The sequence below is a fragment of the Paroedura picta genome, chromosome 18, assembly GCF_049243985.1.
Source record: "Paroedura picta isolate Pp20150507F chromosome 18, Ppicta_v3.0, whole genome shotgun sequence".
NCBI classification, from domain to species: Eukaryota; Metazoa; Chordata; class Lepidosauria; order Squamata; family Gekkonidae; genus Paroedura; species Paroedura picta.
The window spans coordinates 5,099,716-5,117,816 of NC_135386.1; the positions used below are offsets into that span (position 1 = coordinate 5,099,716).

Genomic DNA, 18,101 nt, shown 5'->3' on the forward strand with positions numbered 1-18,101 from the left:
GAGCCTCAGGTGTGTGTAGAGGGAGGAGCGAGGCTTTTGTGAGGATGGGTGTTCTGCCCTCAGTTCTTTGGACTGTGCTGTTAATTGATAACCAATCCATCGCCTGGCTGGAGGATTGAGCAGATGTGAGGAGGAAATCTCTGTGACACCACCGAAGCAACCTGATTTTTTTTCCCTGTGAGTCGTTCTGCTTCTGGTTTTTTGGGGTTGGGTGTTAGTAGTTGCCTGATGGGGGGCTTTGGAGAGGGGAGTCATTTGTCTCTGGAGTCCCTGGTGAAACCCAGGGGCCAAGAGCAGGGGTTGGGGTACCTGAACTGGTGGACCAGGGGGCAAGGATTGTGAACATCTAAAGTTGCCATATGCCTAGTTTGACCTCTGGGTCCCTCAAGGTGAGTAACGGGTTAATCTTAACCGGGCACAACTTTCCAGGGTCTTGGGTCGATCTTCCTCAGCACCTGCATCCTGAGATCTCTCTAGGTGAAGATGCCAGGAACTGAACCCGGGACAGTCTAGAATAGATGCAATCTGTATCATGCTGCTTCTGTGCAGATGGTTAAACCTACACTGTAGGTCAGGCTTTCCCAACCAGGGTTACTCAATGGGGAAAAGGTTGAGAAAGGCTGGAGTAAGCACCACTGAAATTGTATCGCTTTTATGCAGTTAAAACTACATAGTAGGTATAACTGATATTGTATCACTTCTGAGTAGACAGCTGACAACAGTGGGTGCAATTCCTATTGTGTTATTAAATCTATCAGCTGGTCTCTCCATCTCATGGCAAAGGGAGCCTTGGTAAGTTCTACACTCAAGTTGAAAGCAGCCAAGTCAGGGATGCAATTGGGCAAGTGATCAAGGGTTCGCTGAAACTTGTGAGGATGTTGCTCCATCCCTTCCTAGAATGTGCTCTGCGTCTCACGGTTCAACCCCAAGGTTCGTGCGGTAGCTGCAGTGCGCCGAGGAGATGGGAGAAGTCAGCATGTCGCTGGAAGAACGCGACAGGGGCCACGAGAACCCGGCGCTGGAGCTGACGGTAAACGACGCCTCGTCTCATTAGCTCTGCCCTTTGCACTTTCTCACAAGACAGCAACTCTCATTGTGGCTTTGGCAGGAATGCGAGGGAAATCCTGAGACGACAGAGGAGCGACGCAATGCTGAGGTCCGGGAAGAAAAACATGCAACACGTGCTCCGTTCCAGAAGTACCTTACCTATATTTATTTACTTCCTTTTCTGTCTGCCTGTGTCATTAACGTCTTCCCCACCTCCGGCTTATCTCCCTGTGGTCTTAGCCAGTGAAGTTAACTTTGTGAGGGGGTCGCAAAAAGGAGTGTATGTTAAGATGTGGGTCCCACCAAAGAGTTTGAGAGGTATAGCTGGAACCGCAGCATGCTCCCAGTTCACTGCCCTGAACCCTGAATCCCCAGTTTCTTCCCCATAATTATTGTATTCATGCCACTCTCCTCAGGTGGAAGAATGCAGCCGAGCCCATTTCCAAGGCAAGGGAGTTTTGCCAGGCTCACGCCAAGATATTCCGTGGGATCTTCTTGGGTCTTTTGGGTGCAGGTGAGTCGCAGACCGGCACACACCACCAATACTTTTGTGGTCAGGCTCGGAAAGATCGGGAGCCCCTGCTCTAGACCTTATTGAAGAATCTCAACCGGAGCCCACCTCTGGGCCACGCCATGCACAGGAACAAGGAGGCATGCAGCCTGACCTCTCCCTCCCTGGAGCACCAGAGAATAAGGATCTCAGAGGTTCTCTTAAAAATCTGCGGGAGAAAGGAAAACAGGTACCATCCTGCTGACAACTGCCCATGGGGGTCATGTCTCCTCTTTCTAGCTTACTTGGCCTACTTCATCGCAGCCTGCGTGCTGGACTTCCAGCGGGCCTTGGCTTTGGTGGTTTTAACGTGTCTGGCCGTCGTTTTCGGGCTCTATGCCCTGGTGAAGAGGTGGTGCGGGGCAACTATTGCCCGCCTGCTCAACCCTGTTGGAAAATGCTTCCAGAGCTCCTGGTTTTGGCTGAAATGGTGAGTCAGGCGGCAGCTGTCCGCTGGGGGTGGGGTGGGGGTGGGGTCTTCCACCAAGGTAGGTGTTGTCTACACTGACTAGCAGCAACTCTCAGGCAAATGTCTTTCCCATCACCTTTTTTAGCTGGAGATACCAGGGATTGAACCTGGGACCTTCTGCATGCCAAGCAGATGCTCTGCCACTGAGCCACAGTCTCTCCCCCAGCCTCAGGGTTGTGCCATTTTCCTTGCCTTGCTGATCTCATGGACTATGGCTTGTCTCAAGAGGTATCTCCGTAATGACGTTCTCTTTTTGTCCCAGGGTGCTGTGCGTCGTCATTCTGATCGGTCTGATCACGTGGCTGGTTGTGGACATATCCCAAAGGCGGGAGCAGCTAGTGTCGTTGGCGGGTTTCTGCACGTTGCTTCTGGTGCTCTTTGCCAGCTCCAAACACCACAGGGCTGTAAGTAGAAGCAGTTCTTTTGGTTTGGGCCGTTGAGATGTGTGAAGTAATCCGCTTCTCTTTAGAACATAACAAGAGCCTTGCTGGATCAGAGCAGTTGTCCCCCTAGTCCAGCCTTCTGTCTCACATACTGGCCAACCAGTTCCTCTGGAGGGCCAACCACAGGGCAGAGAGGCTGAGGCCTTTACTTGATGTTGCCTCCTGAGATTCTGAGGATGCGTGCCTTTGAACATGGAGGGTCCTCTCAGTCACCCTAGCTGGTAGCCATTGAGAGACCTATCTTCCATGGATAGACTTATTCTCCATCAATAGACGTATCCTTCTGGATGCACCTTCTCCAAACTGTGGCTCTCCAGCAGCGCCTCATGGTTATTGTAGTCCACGGGCATCTGGAGAGCCACAGTTTGTATTACACTTTTTATTGCATTGTTTCCAGTTTTGTAATCCACCTGGATCCCACCAAGAAAGGCAGAGCATTAATTCATTAATTGCTAATTATCGCTTGCTAAGGAACTGGATTCCAAGGTGGGAACTGGAGGATGTTAAGGGAAGGATCCAAACTAGCCAACCTGGCAATCCTCGTTTGCAGAGCTGCCTCCTTTGGCTTTTGACACCTATATCTACTATTTCAGAGGACAATCATGGTGAACTGCAGGAGAAAAGCTAGATTTGAATCCAGTAGCACCTTTGAGGGCAAAGTTTTTTGGGTGTGAGCTTTTGAGCGCCTACACTCTCATCAGGTACAAGTAGAATTTAGCTCATGACTATACCGTGTTCGCCATGAAGTTACCATCTCTGCCTCCCTTGGGCTGCTGCGGACTCTTTCACAGAATGTTCCCTGGCTTCCTGCCCTCATTCTTCTGATTGTCCTGGATCGCAGGTGTCCTGGAGAGCTGTCTTCTGGGGACTGGGCCTGGAGTTCCTCCTTGGGATCTTCATCATCCGGACAGAGCCGGGATTTCAGGCTTTCCAGTGGCTGGGCGGACAGATCCAGGTAGGGAGCAGCATGATCTGGCCAGATGTTCTAACTCAAGCCAAAGTCAGGACCTCCTTTGAAGGACATGAGGTGGTGAGAAGGATGCTAGTGGCAAGAAGCCAAAATCGAGGCAGAGATATAAGAACACAGGAACATGAGAGAGCCATGTTGGATTGGGCCAATGGCCCATCCAGTCCTACAGTCTGTGTTATACAGTGGCCCAAACTTCAGGTGCCATCAAGAAGTCCACCAGCAAGGCCAGAACTCCAGAAGCCCTCCCATTGTTGCCCCCCCAAGCACCAAGAATACAGAGCATCACTGCCTCAGACATAACCTAAGAGAAGCCATCTTGGATCAGGCCAATGGCCCTTCCAGTCCAAGTTCGTGTCACATGGTGGCCAAAACCTAAATGCCATTAGAAGGCCTACCTCTGTGTAGCAACTCAAGACGTCTTTGGCATTCTCCCATCCAAGTACTAACCAGCGCTGACCCTGCTTAATTCCCAAGATCTCATGAGATCAGGCTAGCCTGGGCCATCCAGGTGAGGTTAGCACAAATCTAGTATTATTAAATAAACGCTCATTTTGCTTTTTCGTCCGGAAGGACCTGCAGTGTCACAAATCAGTTTCAGCTTTGTATCGCAAGAGAGGCCTCGTCTTCAATAAGCACACGTGCTCAGCCGTTGCGCTCAGCAGCACTGCACATCTGCCACATTCCAGGTCACTCAAGCCAAGGCAGCTCCCAATACAGCCACGGCTTTCTCTTTTCCCCTGCAGACCTTCCTGAACTACACCACGGCCGGTTCCCGATTTGTGTTTGGAGACCAACTGATTCAAGATGTGTTCGCCTTCCAGGTCAGGTTCAGGAAGGAGCCCCTCTTTGACTCTTTCTCGCCGTCTCTGGTGTGACCGAGGCCTTGAAATGAAATGGCCTTTTCAGGGTGGGATGATGCTTGCTTGAGTTGTGGGCAAGGCACTTGAACTGGATCTCCCGCTCCCCCCAGAATGGGCTGGAAGAGACCACATAACAAACATCCAGCTGCTGCCAAAGATCTAAATATGCTTCGCTTTGCCACTCATGTGGCTGAGTTTGCCTCCTGGATCCTGCTCTGCCCTTTTGGGCCATGCTTCCTGCCTGAGCAGCTATTCCCACTGACTTGTAGTGCCGAGTTCGATGTGGAAGTGCCCTAGGTTGACGTACTCTGGGGCGTTTCTGTCTCCAGGCTTTGCCCATCATCGTCTTCTTCAGCTCAGTGATGTCTGTCCTCTACTACCTGGGAGTCATGCAGTGGGTGATCCTGAAGGTAATGCTTAGTATCAGGTTTCTAGCCCCAGAACTGACGGCTATGGAGCACTATTACGGTTGCATTCTGATATTGGAGGGGGGCGGGATCTGCTTAAACCAGGCATAGCCGAACATGGCTATCCAGATGTCCATGGACTACAATTACCATGCTGGCAGGGGCTCATGGTAATTGTTGTCCATGGACATCAGGAGAGCCATAGTTTGGCCACCCCTGAGGTTTTTTGCACATGTCATTTCTAATGGTTATGTCCCTATAGTGTGTCACGGTCCCCCCCCCTTTTCAGTACATCTTTTTGCTCCCTCTTGTTGTCACTTCAGTCTTTCATCCTCGCTTCCCTGTTGTTGTTTTAAATGCTCCCAAAAAACCCGAGAAGCAAGCGATGAACGAATGAAGCGACCACTAGAGGCAGCGTGGGTGGAAAATCCCCATGTCTCATGCAACGCATTCTGATTCATTTACAAGATTAGAGGAACGATTCCTGATTTGTGGGTCTCCTCAGCACCTCCCGACAAGGAGGAGAACACCCCACAAAAAACCCCCCCACAATCCCTGTAGTTAGGAACTGTTCTGGATACAGCAGCACCCAGAATCCAGTGGGATGTCTTTGTGAAGGCAGCTTTCTTAGCAAGCACAAAGCACAGGGCATGGCTGAACTGTTGGACTGGTGAAAAAGTGAGTGTGGAGGCCCGCTGGGCCCTGCAGGTTGTGTGAAAGGGCAATGCTGCCCCCTTCTCTGATTCTCTGTGGCTCCTTCTTGCAGCTGTCTTGGATTCTGCAGATCACCATGGCCACAGCAGCCACAGAGTCGCTGAGCGTGGTGGGCAATGTATTTGTCGGGATGGTAAGTAGGTTTCCTTCCCCTGCAGGAGTGGAACTGCAGTACAAGAACAAGGGAGGCCACTGCTATTTGGCCGGCTATAATTCAGGCTGATGCAGCGAGCCACAAGCACAAGGCGAGAAATATAACAACATGGTCGTTCATTGAATGCAGTTGCGTGCATTATATACAATTAACCAAAATGAAAATTTCTGAGTATTTTTCAAGGCCGCTTCGAGCTCCATTCCCTATTTTTTCACCCACATGACACGGAACGCCTCTTGTGGTGCCAGAAGAGGTCTTCTCTCTTATTTCACATAACCAGGAGGGAATACCTCTTCCAATACCAACAAATGGAAATGCCTCTCTCAATACCTAGCATAGAGGGAATGCCTCTTCCAATATCTAGCACAGAAGGAAAACCTCTTCTAATACCTAGCACAAATTAAAGATTAAAGACCAATAAGCTCAAACGACTGAACGGGTAATTAAGATAACCTGGAAGTTAAGCACATCCTGACTTGCACCCTTGCACGTTCCTAGTGTCCTCAGTCCTCCTGAGCAAAGACAGATAAGGTTGCACGCTATTCCCTCCTTGGGCGCCTTACTTTAGGGCTCTGGCTCTCCTTCAGTTGGGCTGGAATTGCCAGATAGAAAACCCCCTCCTTGCTTGAGCTCACGGGCAAAAGTCTTCAGCATACCCCTTCTGCCTTGCAGACAGAGGCACCATTGCTGATCCGCCCCTACCTGCTGGACATGACCAAGTCGGAAGTCCACGCTGTGATGACCGGCGGCTTTGCCACGATTGCTGGAAGCGTGTTGGGAGCCTACATTTCATTTGGGGTGAGTAGGCCGTTCAATCAGTCCAGCAGTACCTTGTATGTGTTAAGTGCCGTAATGTCACTTCTGAACCCAGGCAACCTCAGAAATGTCATTAATAGCCTTGCTCAGACAAATCTTACTGGTCTCTAAGTTGCTGGTGGACTTGAATCTAGCTCCAGGGTGGCCAAACTGCAGCCCTCCAGATGTCCGTGGACTACAATTCCCACAAGCCACCCCTCATCGAGCTGATCTATTGCGGCTTTCCTTCTAAAATGATTCCATTGTAGGATGCGATGGAGGATTGGAGAGAAGGCCCTTCCAAAAATCGCCTTTCACCAATAACACTCTCTGACTTGGATAGCCCAGGCCAGCTTGACCCTGTCAGATCTCAGAAGCTAAGTGGGGCTGACCTTGGATAGTATTTGGATGGGAGACCTCAAAGGATTTTGGTAGAGTTCCTCCAAGGAACTTTAGGGGTCGTGACACAGAGCCAGACAATGGCCGGCCACTTCCAAACATCTGTTGCCTGGCTGCCAGACAATCCTCCTGGCTACATGACACACACACACCATACACTAAATAAAGAAATACCCATTGCACTGTTTAAACATAGAAGTAACCAGTACACTGTCTGAATCCTGGATTTATCACTTGGGTTTGGACCCCTTTAACAGAGCCCTCGACAGGAGGACGCTTACATGCTTTCAGGGTTGTCGACATTTCCCAAGTGGGAGTTAATGATGTCTCCAATGGGAGCTTTTAGAAGGTGACATGTCCCCAAATGAGGGGAAAGAATAGGGCAGGCTGACTTGGCTCTCTCTTGCCAGTCCCGACTTCTCAGATTTGCCTCTCGCCCACTACCTTCCACCTTCTGCCGCAGATCGACGCCTCGTCCTTGATCGCAGCCTCTGTGATGGCCGCCCCCTGTGCTTTGGCCATGGCTAAACTCGTCTACCCTGAAGTGGAAGAGTCCAAGTTCCGGAGCCGGGAGGGTGTGAAAATTGCCTGCGGGTGAGTTGAAATAGTTGCATTAGTCCGTCAGAATGATGCACGACTAGAAGAGACATCTAAGGGCTTTCCCCTGCTTTTGCGGTCGGTCAATCTCCCCCCTGCCAACATGTGTTTTGCCCCCTCTAGTGGTCGATTTGATAGTACATTGTGTTCTGCCCGGCATACTTCCCCACAACAAGCACCCTGTGAGGTAGGTGGGGATTGAGAGAGTCCTGATATTACTGCTCTGTAAGAACAGCACTGTTAGGACTGTGACTAACCCAAGGTCTCACAGCTGGCCACTTGTGGAAGAATGGGGAATCAAACCCAACTCTCCAGATTTGAAGACGCTGTTTGTAACCACTTACCAGGCTGGCTCCTCAAGCTGGATTCAAGTCCAGCAGCACCACACAGACCAACAAGAAGTTCAGAAGCTCCCTTCTTCAGGCCTTCTTCCTTGGTGTGTCCTCACAGAGCCGAGCAGAATATTCTGGAAGCCATTGGCAACGGCGCTTCGGTTTCCGTGGGTCTGGTGGCTAACATCGCGGCCAACCTCATCGCCTTCCTGGCCGTGCTAGAGTTCATCAACGCCACGCTCGCTTGGCTGGGGAACCTGGTCAACATTGCAGGACTGTCCTTCCAGGTACCCCTGACAAGACCAACACCCTGAGGAGGAGGATGCCGGGGAGATCGGAGGGTGGAAAGAGGCGGGTCTCCATTTCAACTGCCCCACAGTTAGATTAGCAGTCTTAATAGTCCAGATTAGACCAGTCTTATCAGAGTTTGGGAGCTAAGTAGGGCTCATACTTGGAGGGAAGGCTGGTTTACCTATGCAGAGGGGCAATGGCAAACTAACTGTGCTCTGCTCTTGCCTCAAAAACCCTGTAAGGCAGGATATCATGGGGTTGCCAAGAGCCAGCTGGGCAGCACATTTTAACTTGGATGACTACGGCTGTCCTACACTAGATCTTCACCACACTTGGGGAAAGAAACAGCATGCGGAGGAGAATTGTGATTGTGGACAATAGGGAAGCCAGAAGGGATGCGTGGGGAAGGAGAAATGAGTTGCGGGAAGGCAGATATAGTTCATTTGGCCACCGAGCTTATTCACAAGCCCCGTTTCTGCTTTCCAGTTGATCTGCTCCTATGTGCTGATGCCGCTGGCATACCTGCTAGGGGCCAGCTGGGACGATGCGGGCCTCGTGGCGGAGATGCTGGGAATCAAGCTTTTCTTGAATGAGTTCGTGGCCTACCAGCAGCTGTCGACTTACAAACAGCAACGACTGGACGGGCGACCTGAGTGGGACGGGCCACAAAAGCAGTGGATTTCTGTAAGCGCAACCGTGACGGGTGGTCTGGGCAGAGAGGGGAGGGAAAGAGGAGGTGGATGCGGCTCACGCGATCCATGGTGCTGAAATTTTGTGAGAACTGCCCAGGCCCTTTTGCGGATGAACTTGAGGTGTGTGAGAGCAAAGCCAATCTATAGGGGAGGGTTTCATGGAGCCCTGATGTTTGTGGACAGCCCTGAAAGGGTTTCCCAAGTTGGGGAGTAATTGATGTTTAATATATTTTAAAAATTTGTGAAACATTCATCAGGTGGTAGGACTGTATGTGAGCATGTTGACCTGCCACCCCCCTCAGAGTTCCAAAGGTGCCCAACAGCTGAAAACATCTGGGGATCCCTGATATTTAAGTACAGAGAATATCAGCATAATGAAACCCCACAAAGGGTTGGCCTGAGTCATCTATCACTTGATGGCCCTTTCCACCCCAGCATTAGGGTCTTCACAGCGTTAGGGTCTTCACTTGCTCACCCCCCTCCCCCTTACCATCTCCCCACACACGGCTTTGCACCCAATGTATAGTAAAACAAGCACGACATTTATTCAGGAAAGTAATGAAGTAATACAGGCAGGTGAGGCTGGAGAGAAATTTGAAGGGCTACACAGAAATAGAAACAAAACAAGAAAAAAACTTGTAAAGAGCGGTTTCCTTTGTAGCACTGGGACTTGGCAAGAGTTTCAGAATCGGGCAACTAAAGGACACCCAATATTCCTCGTTTGCCGGGTATTTTATGGGTTTTCTTTTTCTGGCAACCCCTCTGACAATCCGTCTGCAGCGCAAAAGGACGGTGGCGTGAACAGCAAGGAGGGATGAGGGACATGGATATGCCACACTGAGTCACACCGGGATGCTTAAGCTCTCTACTCCTTCCTACCTCTCTGCCTATGCAGGGAGGCAGGCACTGAGTTTGTGAATGGAGGGGCCTTTGTTGTGTGGCCATGGCACTGATCTCCCTCTCTCTCCCTCTCTCGTTGACCCAGGTGAGAGCCGAAACCATCACCACCTTTGCTCTGTGTGGATTCGCCAATCTGAGCTCCATCGGGATCATGCTGGGCGGCTTGTGTGAGTCCGCAGGCCAGCATGGAATGTGCCGTTCCCGAGACTGGGATGAGCGAGGCGGTCCGGGGAGACCTCCCTGCCGTTCGGCAGCACCTTGCCGAAACCACCAAGCCCTGCCACGCCGTAGTCTCCCTGTGCGGCCTTGCCCGATAGCGGCTGTTGTCTCTGGTGCTGTGGCTTTCCTGGGGTTTTGGCTTGTTGGAACAAGAGCCCCTGACTCGGTTTCCCCCGCTCTTTCTGCTTGTCCCCAGCGGCCCTGGCCCCGCAGCGCAAGAGTGAATTTTCAAGCATCGTCGTGAGGGCTTTGTTCACCGGAGCCTGCGTCTCTCTGATGAACGCCTGCATCGCAGGTATCGTCTGGGCGTTTGGGGACAGCGCCAGGTCTGGGGAAATGTGGGGAAAAGAGAGCGTTGGGTTCGAGTCCCAGAGTGGAGGAAGTGCTGGGAGAAAGGGGAGAGGGGGAAACTAGTCGAAGCTGACTTTGGTTCATTGGCTTAATGATCAGATTGCACGTAGGCAATGCGAACCCTAGTGGGCAGGAATCCGTGGAGAATTTCTGCAAAACTGTATTCCTGCTGTCCGGGACCTCTCAGCCTTCTCTGGCGGCTTCTGTACCTCACAGGTATCCTGTATGTGCCCAGAGGAGAAGTGACCGATTGCTTAAGTTTCTTCAACACAACAGACCTCAGCACGACCAACTACCCTGTCTACGTTTGCTGCACAGATCTGTTTGGAAGGTGAGCCAGCCCTTGATGTCTCTTGCCAAGAATGAGATGCCAACGCTGGCCAACCAGGGAAGCACGAGGTGGCCAGAGAAGGGGCAAGCAAGCAACAATCAATAGAAAGGTCTATCTAGAGCAGGGGTAGTCAAACTGCGGCCCTCCAGATGTCCATGGACTACAATTCCCAGGAGCCCCCTGCCAGCATTCGCTGGCAGGGGCTCCTGGGAATTGTAGTCTATGGACATCTGGAGGGCCGCAGTTTGACTACCCCTGATCTAGAGCTATGAACTATTCTGGGGCTGAGAGAAGGCCAGTTTTGCATTTGGGAACGGCATGCCTTGATTTCTGAACTATGAGGGTTGAGATATTCTCTCGTGAAGAAGCACAGTTCTTTGAATTTCTCTAAAGTGGACCAGCAGATGGCACCAACTCCCCTGCCAAAACACAAGACTGTGTTGGGTGGCTACGTTCCTCAAGGAAGCACTCAACTGCAAAACTGTCTGTTAATTCTTAGGGGATGCTGCAGACACCTGGCTGGTCTTCCGATGCGGCTTTCCAGGATTAGACAATTTGCCTCACTGAACTTTTTACCTAATGTTCCTTTTTTCCTGGGATCCAGATGTTTGTGGGTTTTTTAACCCACTTTTCTTGGTGCACTGCCCAAAGGAGTCTCAAAGCGGCTTACAATCGCCTTCCCTTCCTTCTCCCGGCAACAGACAGATGGGTGTGGCCGAGAGAGATCTCACAGGACTCCTCTGTGAGAACAAGCACTACTGGGGCTGTGACTAGCCCAAGGTCACCCAGCTGGCTGCATGTGGAGAAGCAGGGAATCAAACCTGGCTCTCCAGATTAGAAGCTGCCGCTCTTAACCAGCACAATGGCTTATTCTGATGAAAAAGTTTGGCATTTTTGGAACAAAAACCAAATACTGAAGAGGGCAAAAGGGTATGACAGGAGGACAACACCTGGCAAAAGGTGAGAGGGAGGGAAAAAAAGGTGTTCTTTCCACTGGCCACTGCTAGACCATCGGCCTGGTCAGCAGGGTCAGTTTCACAGCTTAGGAGAAGACTTCAGAAATGGTCCCTAAGAGCAAATCCCCAATGAAAAGTCAGATCTGGGATCGTGATCCTTACAACTTTTCTTGGGAGAGTCCTCTAAGTCCTGGCCAGTTTCAGAGAGTGGCCATGTCAGTCCACGGCAAAAGAGCCGCATTCTGGTCTGTACCGCCTTAGAGACCTATACGTTTCCAGGGAATGAGCTTTTTGAAAGTATCGGACGGAAGGAGCTTGGACTCTGGAAAGCTCACAGCAGAAGAGCTGGTTTTCCATACCCCGCTTTTCTCTACCCAAAGGAGTCCTAGAAAGGCTTCCAAACACCTTTCCCTTCCTCTCCCACAACAGGCATCCTGGGAGGTAGCTGGGGCTGAGAGAGCTGTGAGAGAACTGCTATGCAAGAACAGCTCTCGGAGAACTGTGACTTGCCCAAGGTCACCCAGTGGGCTGCATGTAGAGGAGGAGTGGGGAATCAAACCCGGTTCTCCGGATTACAGTCTGCCGCTTTTAACCACCACGCCGCACTGGCTCTCAAAAGATCTCGCTTTGCTGACAACTCCTAAGAGCAAGGGATATTGGGCCGTGCTGACAAGATAATTCTCTTTTTTCTGACACAGCGCCATCGGCAGCAATGGGTCTCTTTCTTTCACCGGTGCATGGGAGCACCAGGACCCCAGCGTTACAGAGACGTATCTCCGACAGTGCTGTGGCCACTACAACGTCTCGGCCTGTGCCCAGATGTAAGGAATCAGACTGGGACTGTATGAGGAGGGTGTCTTGACTGGTGGCCCTGCCATATTGAAGGTCGGAGGAGCCAAAATACTGCATTGCTTTATCCTGGAAAACCTCCTGAGCGTGTGCCAAACGACAACACGGAGAAGGTGCCGCTTCTGAACCTCCAAATGAATTGGGGCGTAAAGGAAAGCGGAGAGTGCAGGAGGAACTTTCCAAGAGAAGGAATTTGGGGGGGGGGGGGCTGGGACCCGCAATTAAACGTCACGTCTAATAGGTCGTACGCCCTCTGAATCTCTGATATGCTGGGAAGTCAGCAGCAGGGAATTTTTTGGGGGGTGAGCCTGTTTTTGCCTCCGCCCACTCTTTCATGCCTGTTCTTGTGTTAGTTGTCTGTCGGTCAGGTCCATAAGCCAGTTTCCTTCTTTGCTGAATGCAGCTGCTGGGCCTGCTTTTTCCAGGCGGGGGAGAGATATGCATGGAGGGGGGGGGGCAGACCGCATTGCAAGAAGGGGCCTTGGGTGAGGACTCCCCTCATTGGCATTTGCTGGCCAGGTGGGCACTGAAGAGCCCCTGCACAGCTGGAAGAGGTCTGCAGTGTACAGAGAATAACCAGCCTATGATTGCTGGCAGCTTCTCCATCCCAGGCCACATTTGGTGCACCCCAGGGTGTCCTTCCGCGATTCCCTTGTCCTTCAGAGCCCCCGTGTGGCAGACTTGAAGTTAGTGCAAGAGAAACCACACAGCCTTAGAAGGAAGAGTTATGGTTATGGGCAGGTACCTGTCACGGACGCCAGTTAGTTCCGGCAGTGCTACAGAGGAAGCCGCAGTGTGGCAGGAAAGCGGGTCTGTAACGGACACGGGACAAAGGGAAATACCGGGTAGCAAGCAGGAGGAGAACAGAAATCCAGCGCTGTCCTAAGGCAGAGACCCATCTAAGCCCTCGCTCAGTCTTGGAAGTGGGAGGTCACCGCGATTTGAGGTCGTTCACGGGCGTGGTGCTGTTCAAGGGGAGGAGGAGGCAAAAAGAGAGGGAGACAAGCCAGTAACACTCCGCGTCCTTCGACAAGTGACACTGAGCCCCACAAACGTCCTGCTCCTCAGCCGCAGGATCGCATGACGTTTGAATCGCCCGGAGTGCTGATACAGGCAGGCCACTGTTACTCTAGCCGACACCCCCCTGCACACCCCCAACCGGGACAAACCAACTCCCCTCGGGTTTGCCAGAGCCTCCGCTGGGGGGGGCGGAGTAAAGCGTGTGGGGCAGAGAGAGGAAGAGGTCGGAGGGCTCTCCCCGTGGGTTGGGGCCCACAAAAACTGGGAGGAGCTGAAGTGAGAACCAATGGGCTGCAGGCCCCGCCACCGTTCCTGCGAGAAATCCAAGTACGAAGGTTCCTCCCCTCGGGATCCACAAAACACCCATGGCAGGAGGGCCATCTGCCACGGAGCACGGATGTGCCCCGTGGGGGTGCCATGGCAGAGAAAATACCTGAGGCTTGCACGGTCCAGAACAGCTGGGTTCACAGTCCGTCTTTGTCCTTCCTTTGGAGCCCTTCGAAAGCCACCCAGGGGGCTGTGCCCGACAGGCCCTGTTTGGGGCACAGCGTGGCTCCCACCCTCAAACACCACACACAGGCCTCACACGCGGGAGGGAAGGGGCCACAGGAGGGCATGGCAGTGGCCACCACGTCTCCTCCCTGGGCACAGGAAACGTGCATCCGTGAAGGCCCTCCCCGTGCCTTCACTGTAGCCGGCCGGCCTTGCCGCTGTCTCCTCCTTTGGGCCTCCCCGTCGGCTGAAATTCTCCCCCCTCGGGGGATTTACGGGCACTCTTTGGGCTCACGGAAGCTTTCCGGGGAGCCTGGGGGCTGCTCAGGCCCTTCTTCTGGAGCTGGGGGCTGGACTGGGTGGACGGGGCCTTCCTGTTGGAGATGGGGCTCCGGGAGCCTTTGCTTCTGGGCGGAGGCTGGGGGGTTTCGAGGCTCTTCAAGGCCAGAAGCTCACAGTAGTGGTTACAGCGATGAGAGGCGGTGAAATGTTCCAGCAGGGCAGGGCAACAGCTGTCTTTGAGGCCTTGGTACCTGGCAGCGGAGAGGGCAAATCACCAGGGCCGAATCCACTATTGTGGACTCGTCACCAACCACTCCAACCCGCCACCCCCAGCTCTCTTGGACTGTGTCCAGCAAGGGGACCCACCTTGGCTGAGACAAACCCGGCCCAACTGGCAGCTCAGTGCAGCCCAGGACAGGCAGGGTGTGGCTGCTGTTTGGCGGCCAGGTGGGGTCAGTCCCATCATCCAAGCCCTTCCTGGGAAAGGGGGTGGCCTGGGGGGCAGCTGCCACCATTCGGATCCAGAGTCAATATCAGAGTCCAGGCATAGGCTGCCTGTTCCTGAGCGGGTTACTTACCCTTTCGTTTTGGTAGCAATCCTCACGTTGGTGACCTTCCAGCCGACCCCTGCAACATAAGAAAGGCCCATCTTGGGTCACAAAGCAGGAGAGCATTGGCTCGGGGTGGCGTGGCTAACCAAGCACACCCAAAGGCCACAGGTCACGGAAAAGCTTTTTCTACACTTTCCCAGCCTGTTTAGCTCCAATGAAGAAAAGCTGCCCACAGGAAGTGCCGACTGGTTAGTACCACGAGAACACCATGTCCTTCCTAGGCCCACTATCACCACTCAGTCCCACCAATCTGGGTTACAGAGATTGCTAGGTTCCCGAGAGGCTGATTCTGTGAAAGCTCAAAGGGGTGGCAGGTTACAGTGGATGAGCGATAGGGTTGTGCATAGTGCGGGGGGTTGGGCTAGATGACCCAGGAGGTCCCTTCCCACTCTACGATTCTATGATTCTAGGCAAGGGCTTGTGCTCCCTGCCTACAGAAAAGCCCTGGCACAAAACAAAAATCAAACAACAGGAAGAACCAATGCTGACGCTTTGGGGTGCTCTGAGAAGCCAAAATAAAAGCCAAACTCCCAGTTCCAGCCTTAGCAAACTTCATTTTATTTGACTTCATTTCTGTACCACCGAAGCAGGGGACCCGAAGCAGGTGACACTGATCTCCTCTCCTCCACTTTATTCCATGCGAGGAGTAAGTTAGGGGGCGAGTGTGGGATGGGTCCACACAGCAAGCTTCTGCAGCAGAGTGGGGGTTTAAACTCAGGCCCCTCCCAGATCCTATTCTAACCACTCCACCACATGGGTGTGCTCTGGGCATGGCTGAGAACAAAGGAAAGCAAGCTAGGTTTGCAGATGTCTCCAGGAAGAATAAAGCATGGGCTTTCAAAGCGCCTGATTCTGGAGCCAAACTGCGGCATGCGGCGAGAGGCCTGAAGCCATGGTCTCTAAATTTAACCCCCGACCGTGCCGCCGTGGCTTGTCCCTCCTTGGGATTCTTCCCCAAATGCTCCGGGGCCAAAGCTCACCTTCCAAGTCCGTCACCAAGATGTTGCCGTTTGTCCACTGGTACAGCCAGTGCTGGAAGGCGGCGCACTTGTGCCCGACCTCGGAGGCGCTGGCCGGCGCCAGGCTGCCGTCTCGCTCTCGCCCGCAGAAGCGTTCGAACAGGCCAGGCAGGTCCTCCTCCATGGTGGCGTAGGGGACGTTGTTCGCCGGGCGGTAGATCAGGTAGACGGGGATGATTCTGCACGAGAGCAGAGAGGCCCGGCTCAGTCGCCGCGCGCTTCCTCTCCATATTTTGCGCACAAGGTTTGCCCGGGAGGAGAGCGAGATGGAACTTGTGCGAGAGTTGCGCGGCAACATAGATTTACGTGTCGGGAGGGTGTGACGGGCAGCTGGCCACTGACTTATGTGCGCATGCGGGAAGACACGGCCTTGAAGAACGCAGCTAACATAAGCTACGTTCTTCATCTAGCTGGGCTGAATGGCGTAACTCCCCGTTTCTGGCTTATTTTCAAGCAAGTTTCCCGGGTGAGGGTGCAGAACAACTTTCTAAATAGAATAAATCGATGTGCCTCCCCACACCACACCTACTGTGCCACGTCTGGTTCCGGGTTTCAGGGGGCCCTGGTCAGAGTGTGACCACCCCCTTGCCTTGCCTCCCTTCTCCTCTCCTGCCTGCTCCCGTCTTGCCACTGAATGCAAATGAAGCTGCCTTGGACTGAATCAAACCCAGTTCTCCAGCTCAGAGGCTGCCGCTCTTAAAATCTGCAATTGGCTGCCACCGGCCCTGTCAACTGCTCAGACGACACGGAACGCAGGGGCACGACTTACTCAGGAACAAGCCCGAAGGCAGGGATGGCTCGGGCCTCCGCCGCAAAAATTTTGCAGTATTCCCGGCTCGAATTCTGGATCTTGCACTCCTGCAGGGGGAAGACAAGACGGAGCGGCTGTCTTCCTTGTGGGGGAGGATAGGGTGGACCACGTACACCGGAGCACAACGGGCAAGCCAATTGGGAGGGGTGTGGGGGGGGTAGGCAACAAGCCTGCTGAACGGGGCTCTCCTGCCTTTTGACAGGAAGCTCCGTAACAGCCGAGGGAGGAAAGATGGAGCTCCTGTTTCCAGGACGGATGCTTGGAGAGTCATTGCTAAGGAAGCACACAGTCACTTTCCCCCTCCCCACCCAGAGGCTAAACTACGGGCCGGCCGAGGAGGACAAGCCACGAGCCACACCTCTCCGTCTTCTCTACCTGGATGGTGATGTCGTAGTTCCGCTCCATCAGCGTGTTCTCGCTGCGCCCGCCGAAGGCAATGAGGTTGCGGATTTTGATCACGCCCGTGTGCCCGGACTCGAAGACCGGCTCGAGGCCGTAAATGGCCCGGGCGCGGCACGCCTTGCGCAGGAAGCCTTGGCCCGCCTCCAAGTCCTCCACCATGATCCGGCCGAAGAGCTTGTCCCCCCAGAAGCCGGAGTCGGCCAGGCCTTTGGCGAACACCATGGGCGTCATCTCGATCTCCTCGCCGGCTGCGCGAGAGGGGGAAATGCGCGGGGAGATGAGGATAAGAAACTGCAGGGGGGGGGGGAAGGCGGGAGGGAAAGGGTGCGAACCTCGGCTTGCCAGGTCTCCCACCTGGGGGTTGGGTGGGTTTGCAGTTCCAGGTTGGGAAACCTCTGGAGATCTGGGGGTGGGACTCAGGGGAGGAGAGAGGTCTCAGTGGGGTTACGGTACCATATAGTCCATCCTCCAAAGCAGGGGTAGTCAAACTGCGGCCCTCCAGATGTCAATGGACTACAATTCCCATGAGCCCCTGCCAGCATTCGCTGGCAGGGGCTCATGGGGATTGTAGTCCATAGACATCTGGAGGGCCGCAGTTTGACTACCCCTGCTCCAAAGCATCCATTTCCTCCAGGGGGATTGAAATACCAGGAAATTTGGGGGATGGAGCCTGAGAAGGGCAGGGCGTGGGGAGGGGCTTCGGGGGGCAAGATGCCAAAGTGGCCGTTTTCTCCAGCAGGAACGGATCTCTGTCACCTGCCGGGAGATCTCCAGCCATCGCCTGGAGGCTGATCACCCTCACTGGAGAGCAAACAAGGATGCTCGTGGAACCCGTGCTCAAGACTTGAGAGGGAAAGAAGGAAGGGAGACCGAGACCTCAGCGGCGAAGGCCCACGCGTGGTGGCCCCAGGAAGGCTGAGGGAGGGCGATCCTATTTGGACGAGGCATGAGATGGTGGAGGGAGGCTGCCTGGAGGAAGGGGAGGCCCGAGGGACACAGCCCGCGAAGCCAGTTCACCTCCCCGTGGTCTCCAGTCTTGGCATTCGAGGGAAGCCCGTCTTGCAGGTCTCCCCTGCCTCTTTGCTGCTAAGCCGTACAGGAGACGCCAGCCACGCAGGAGGAAGAGGCGGGGTTGCAC

The 18,101-nt window shown here is 53.6% G+C and overlaps 2 protein-coding genes and 1 non-coding gene across 8 annotated transcripts in view; 1 reads left to right on the forward strand and 2 right to left on the reverse strand.

The window, feature by feature from the left end:
• Positions 1 to 38: 38 nt before the first annotated feature.
• Positions 39 to 12,398, forward strand: LOC143827841 (sodium/nucleoside cotransporter 1-like). Of its 2 annotated transcripts, none has more exons than XM_077317814.1 (18): positions 39 to 177; positions 898 to 1,030; positions 1,109 to 1,197; positions 1,464 to 1,561; positions 1,838 to 2,027; positions 2,329 to 2,470; positions 3,351 to 3,464; positions 4,223 to 4,300; positions 4,669 to 4,749; positions 5,513 to 5,593; positions 6,287 to 6,412; positions 7,272 to 7,402; positions 7,856 to 8,024; positions 8,515 to 8,712; positions 9,706 to 9,787; positions 10,036 to 10,134; positions 10,407 to 10,521; positions 12,176 to 12,398. In XM_077317814.1, the coding sequence occupies exons 2-18, from the start codon at positions 962 to 964 to the stop codon at positions 12,300 to 12,302; spliced, it is 1,989 nt and encodes a 662-aa protein (XP_077173929.1). In that variant the 5' UTR covers positions 39 to 177; positions 898 to 961; the 3' UTR covers positions 12,303 to 12,398. The 2 variants fall into 2 exon arrangements, with proteins under 2 accessions (XP_077173929.1, XP_077173930.1); XM_077317815.1 differs by having other exon boundaries at positions 47 to 177; positions 931 to 1,030.
• TRNAA-GGC (transfer RNA alanine (anticodon GGC)) lies at positions 2,153 to 2,227 on the reverse strand. Its single transcript has one exon. It is a non-coding gene; the product is annotated as a tRNA-Ala (tRNA).
• A 145-nt stretch (positions 12,399 to 12,543) lies between the features above and the next one.
• The window catches only part of ALPK3 (alpha kinase 3), a 50,632-nt gene continuing 45,074 nt past the window's right edge, over positions 12,544 to 18,101 (reverse strand). For all 5 annotated transcript variants that reach the window (XM_077317807.1, XM_077317808.1, XM_077317809.1 and 2 more), the window contains 5 exons: positions 16,937 to 17,211; positions 16,520 to 16,608; positions 15,712 to 15,929; positions 14,699 to 14,747; positions 12,544 to 14,371 (listed from right to left, as the gene is read on the reverse strand). In XM_077317807.1, the coding sequence (XP_077173922.1) occupies positions 14,032 to 14,371; positions 14,699 to 14,747; positions 15,712 to 15,929; positions 16,520 to 16,608; positions 16,937 to 17,211 (971 nt within the window). In that variant the 3' untranslated portion in view covers positions 12,544 to 14,031. The remainder of the gene's footprint in view (positions 14,372 to 14,698; positions 14,748 to 15,711; positions 15,930 to 16,519; positions 16,609 to 16,936; positions 17,212 to 18,101) is intronic.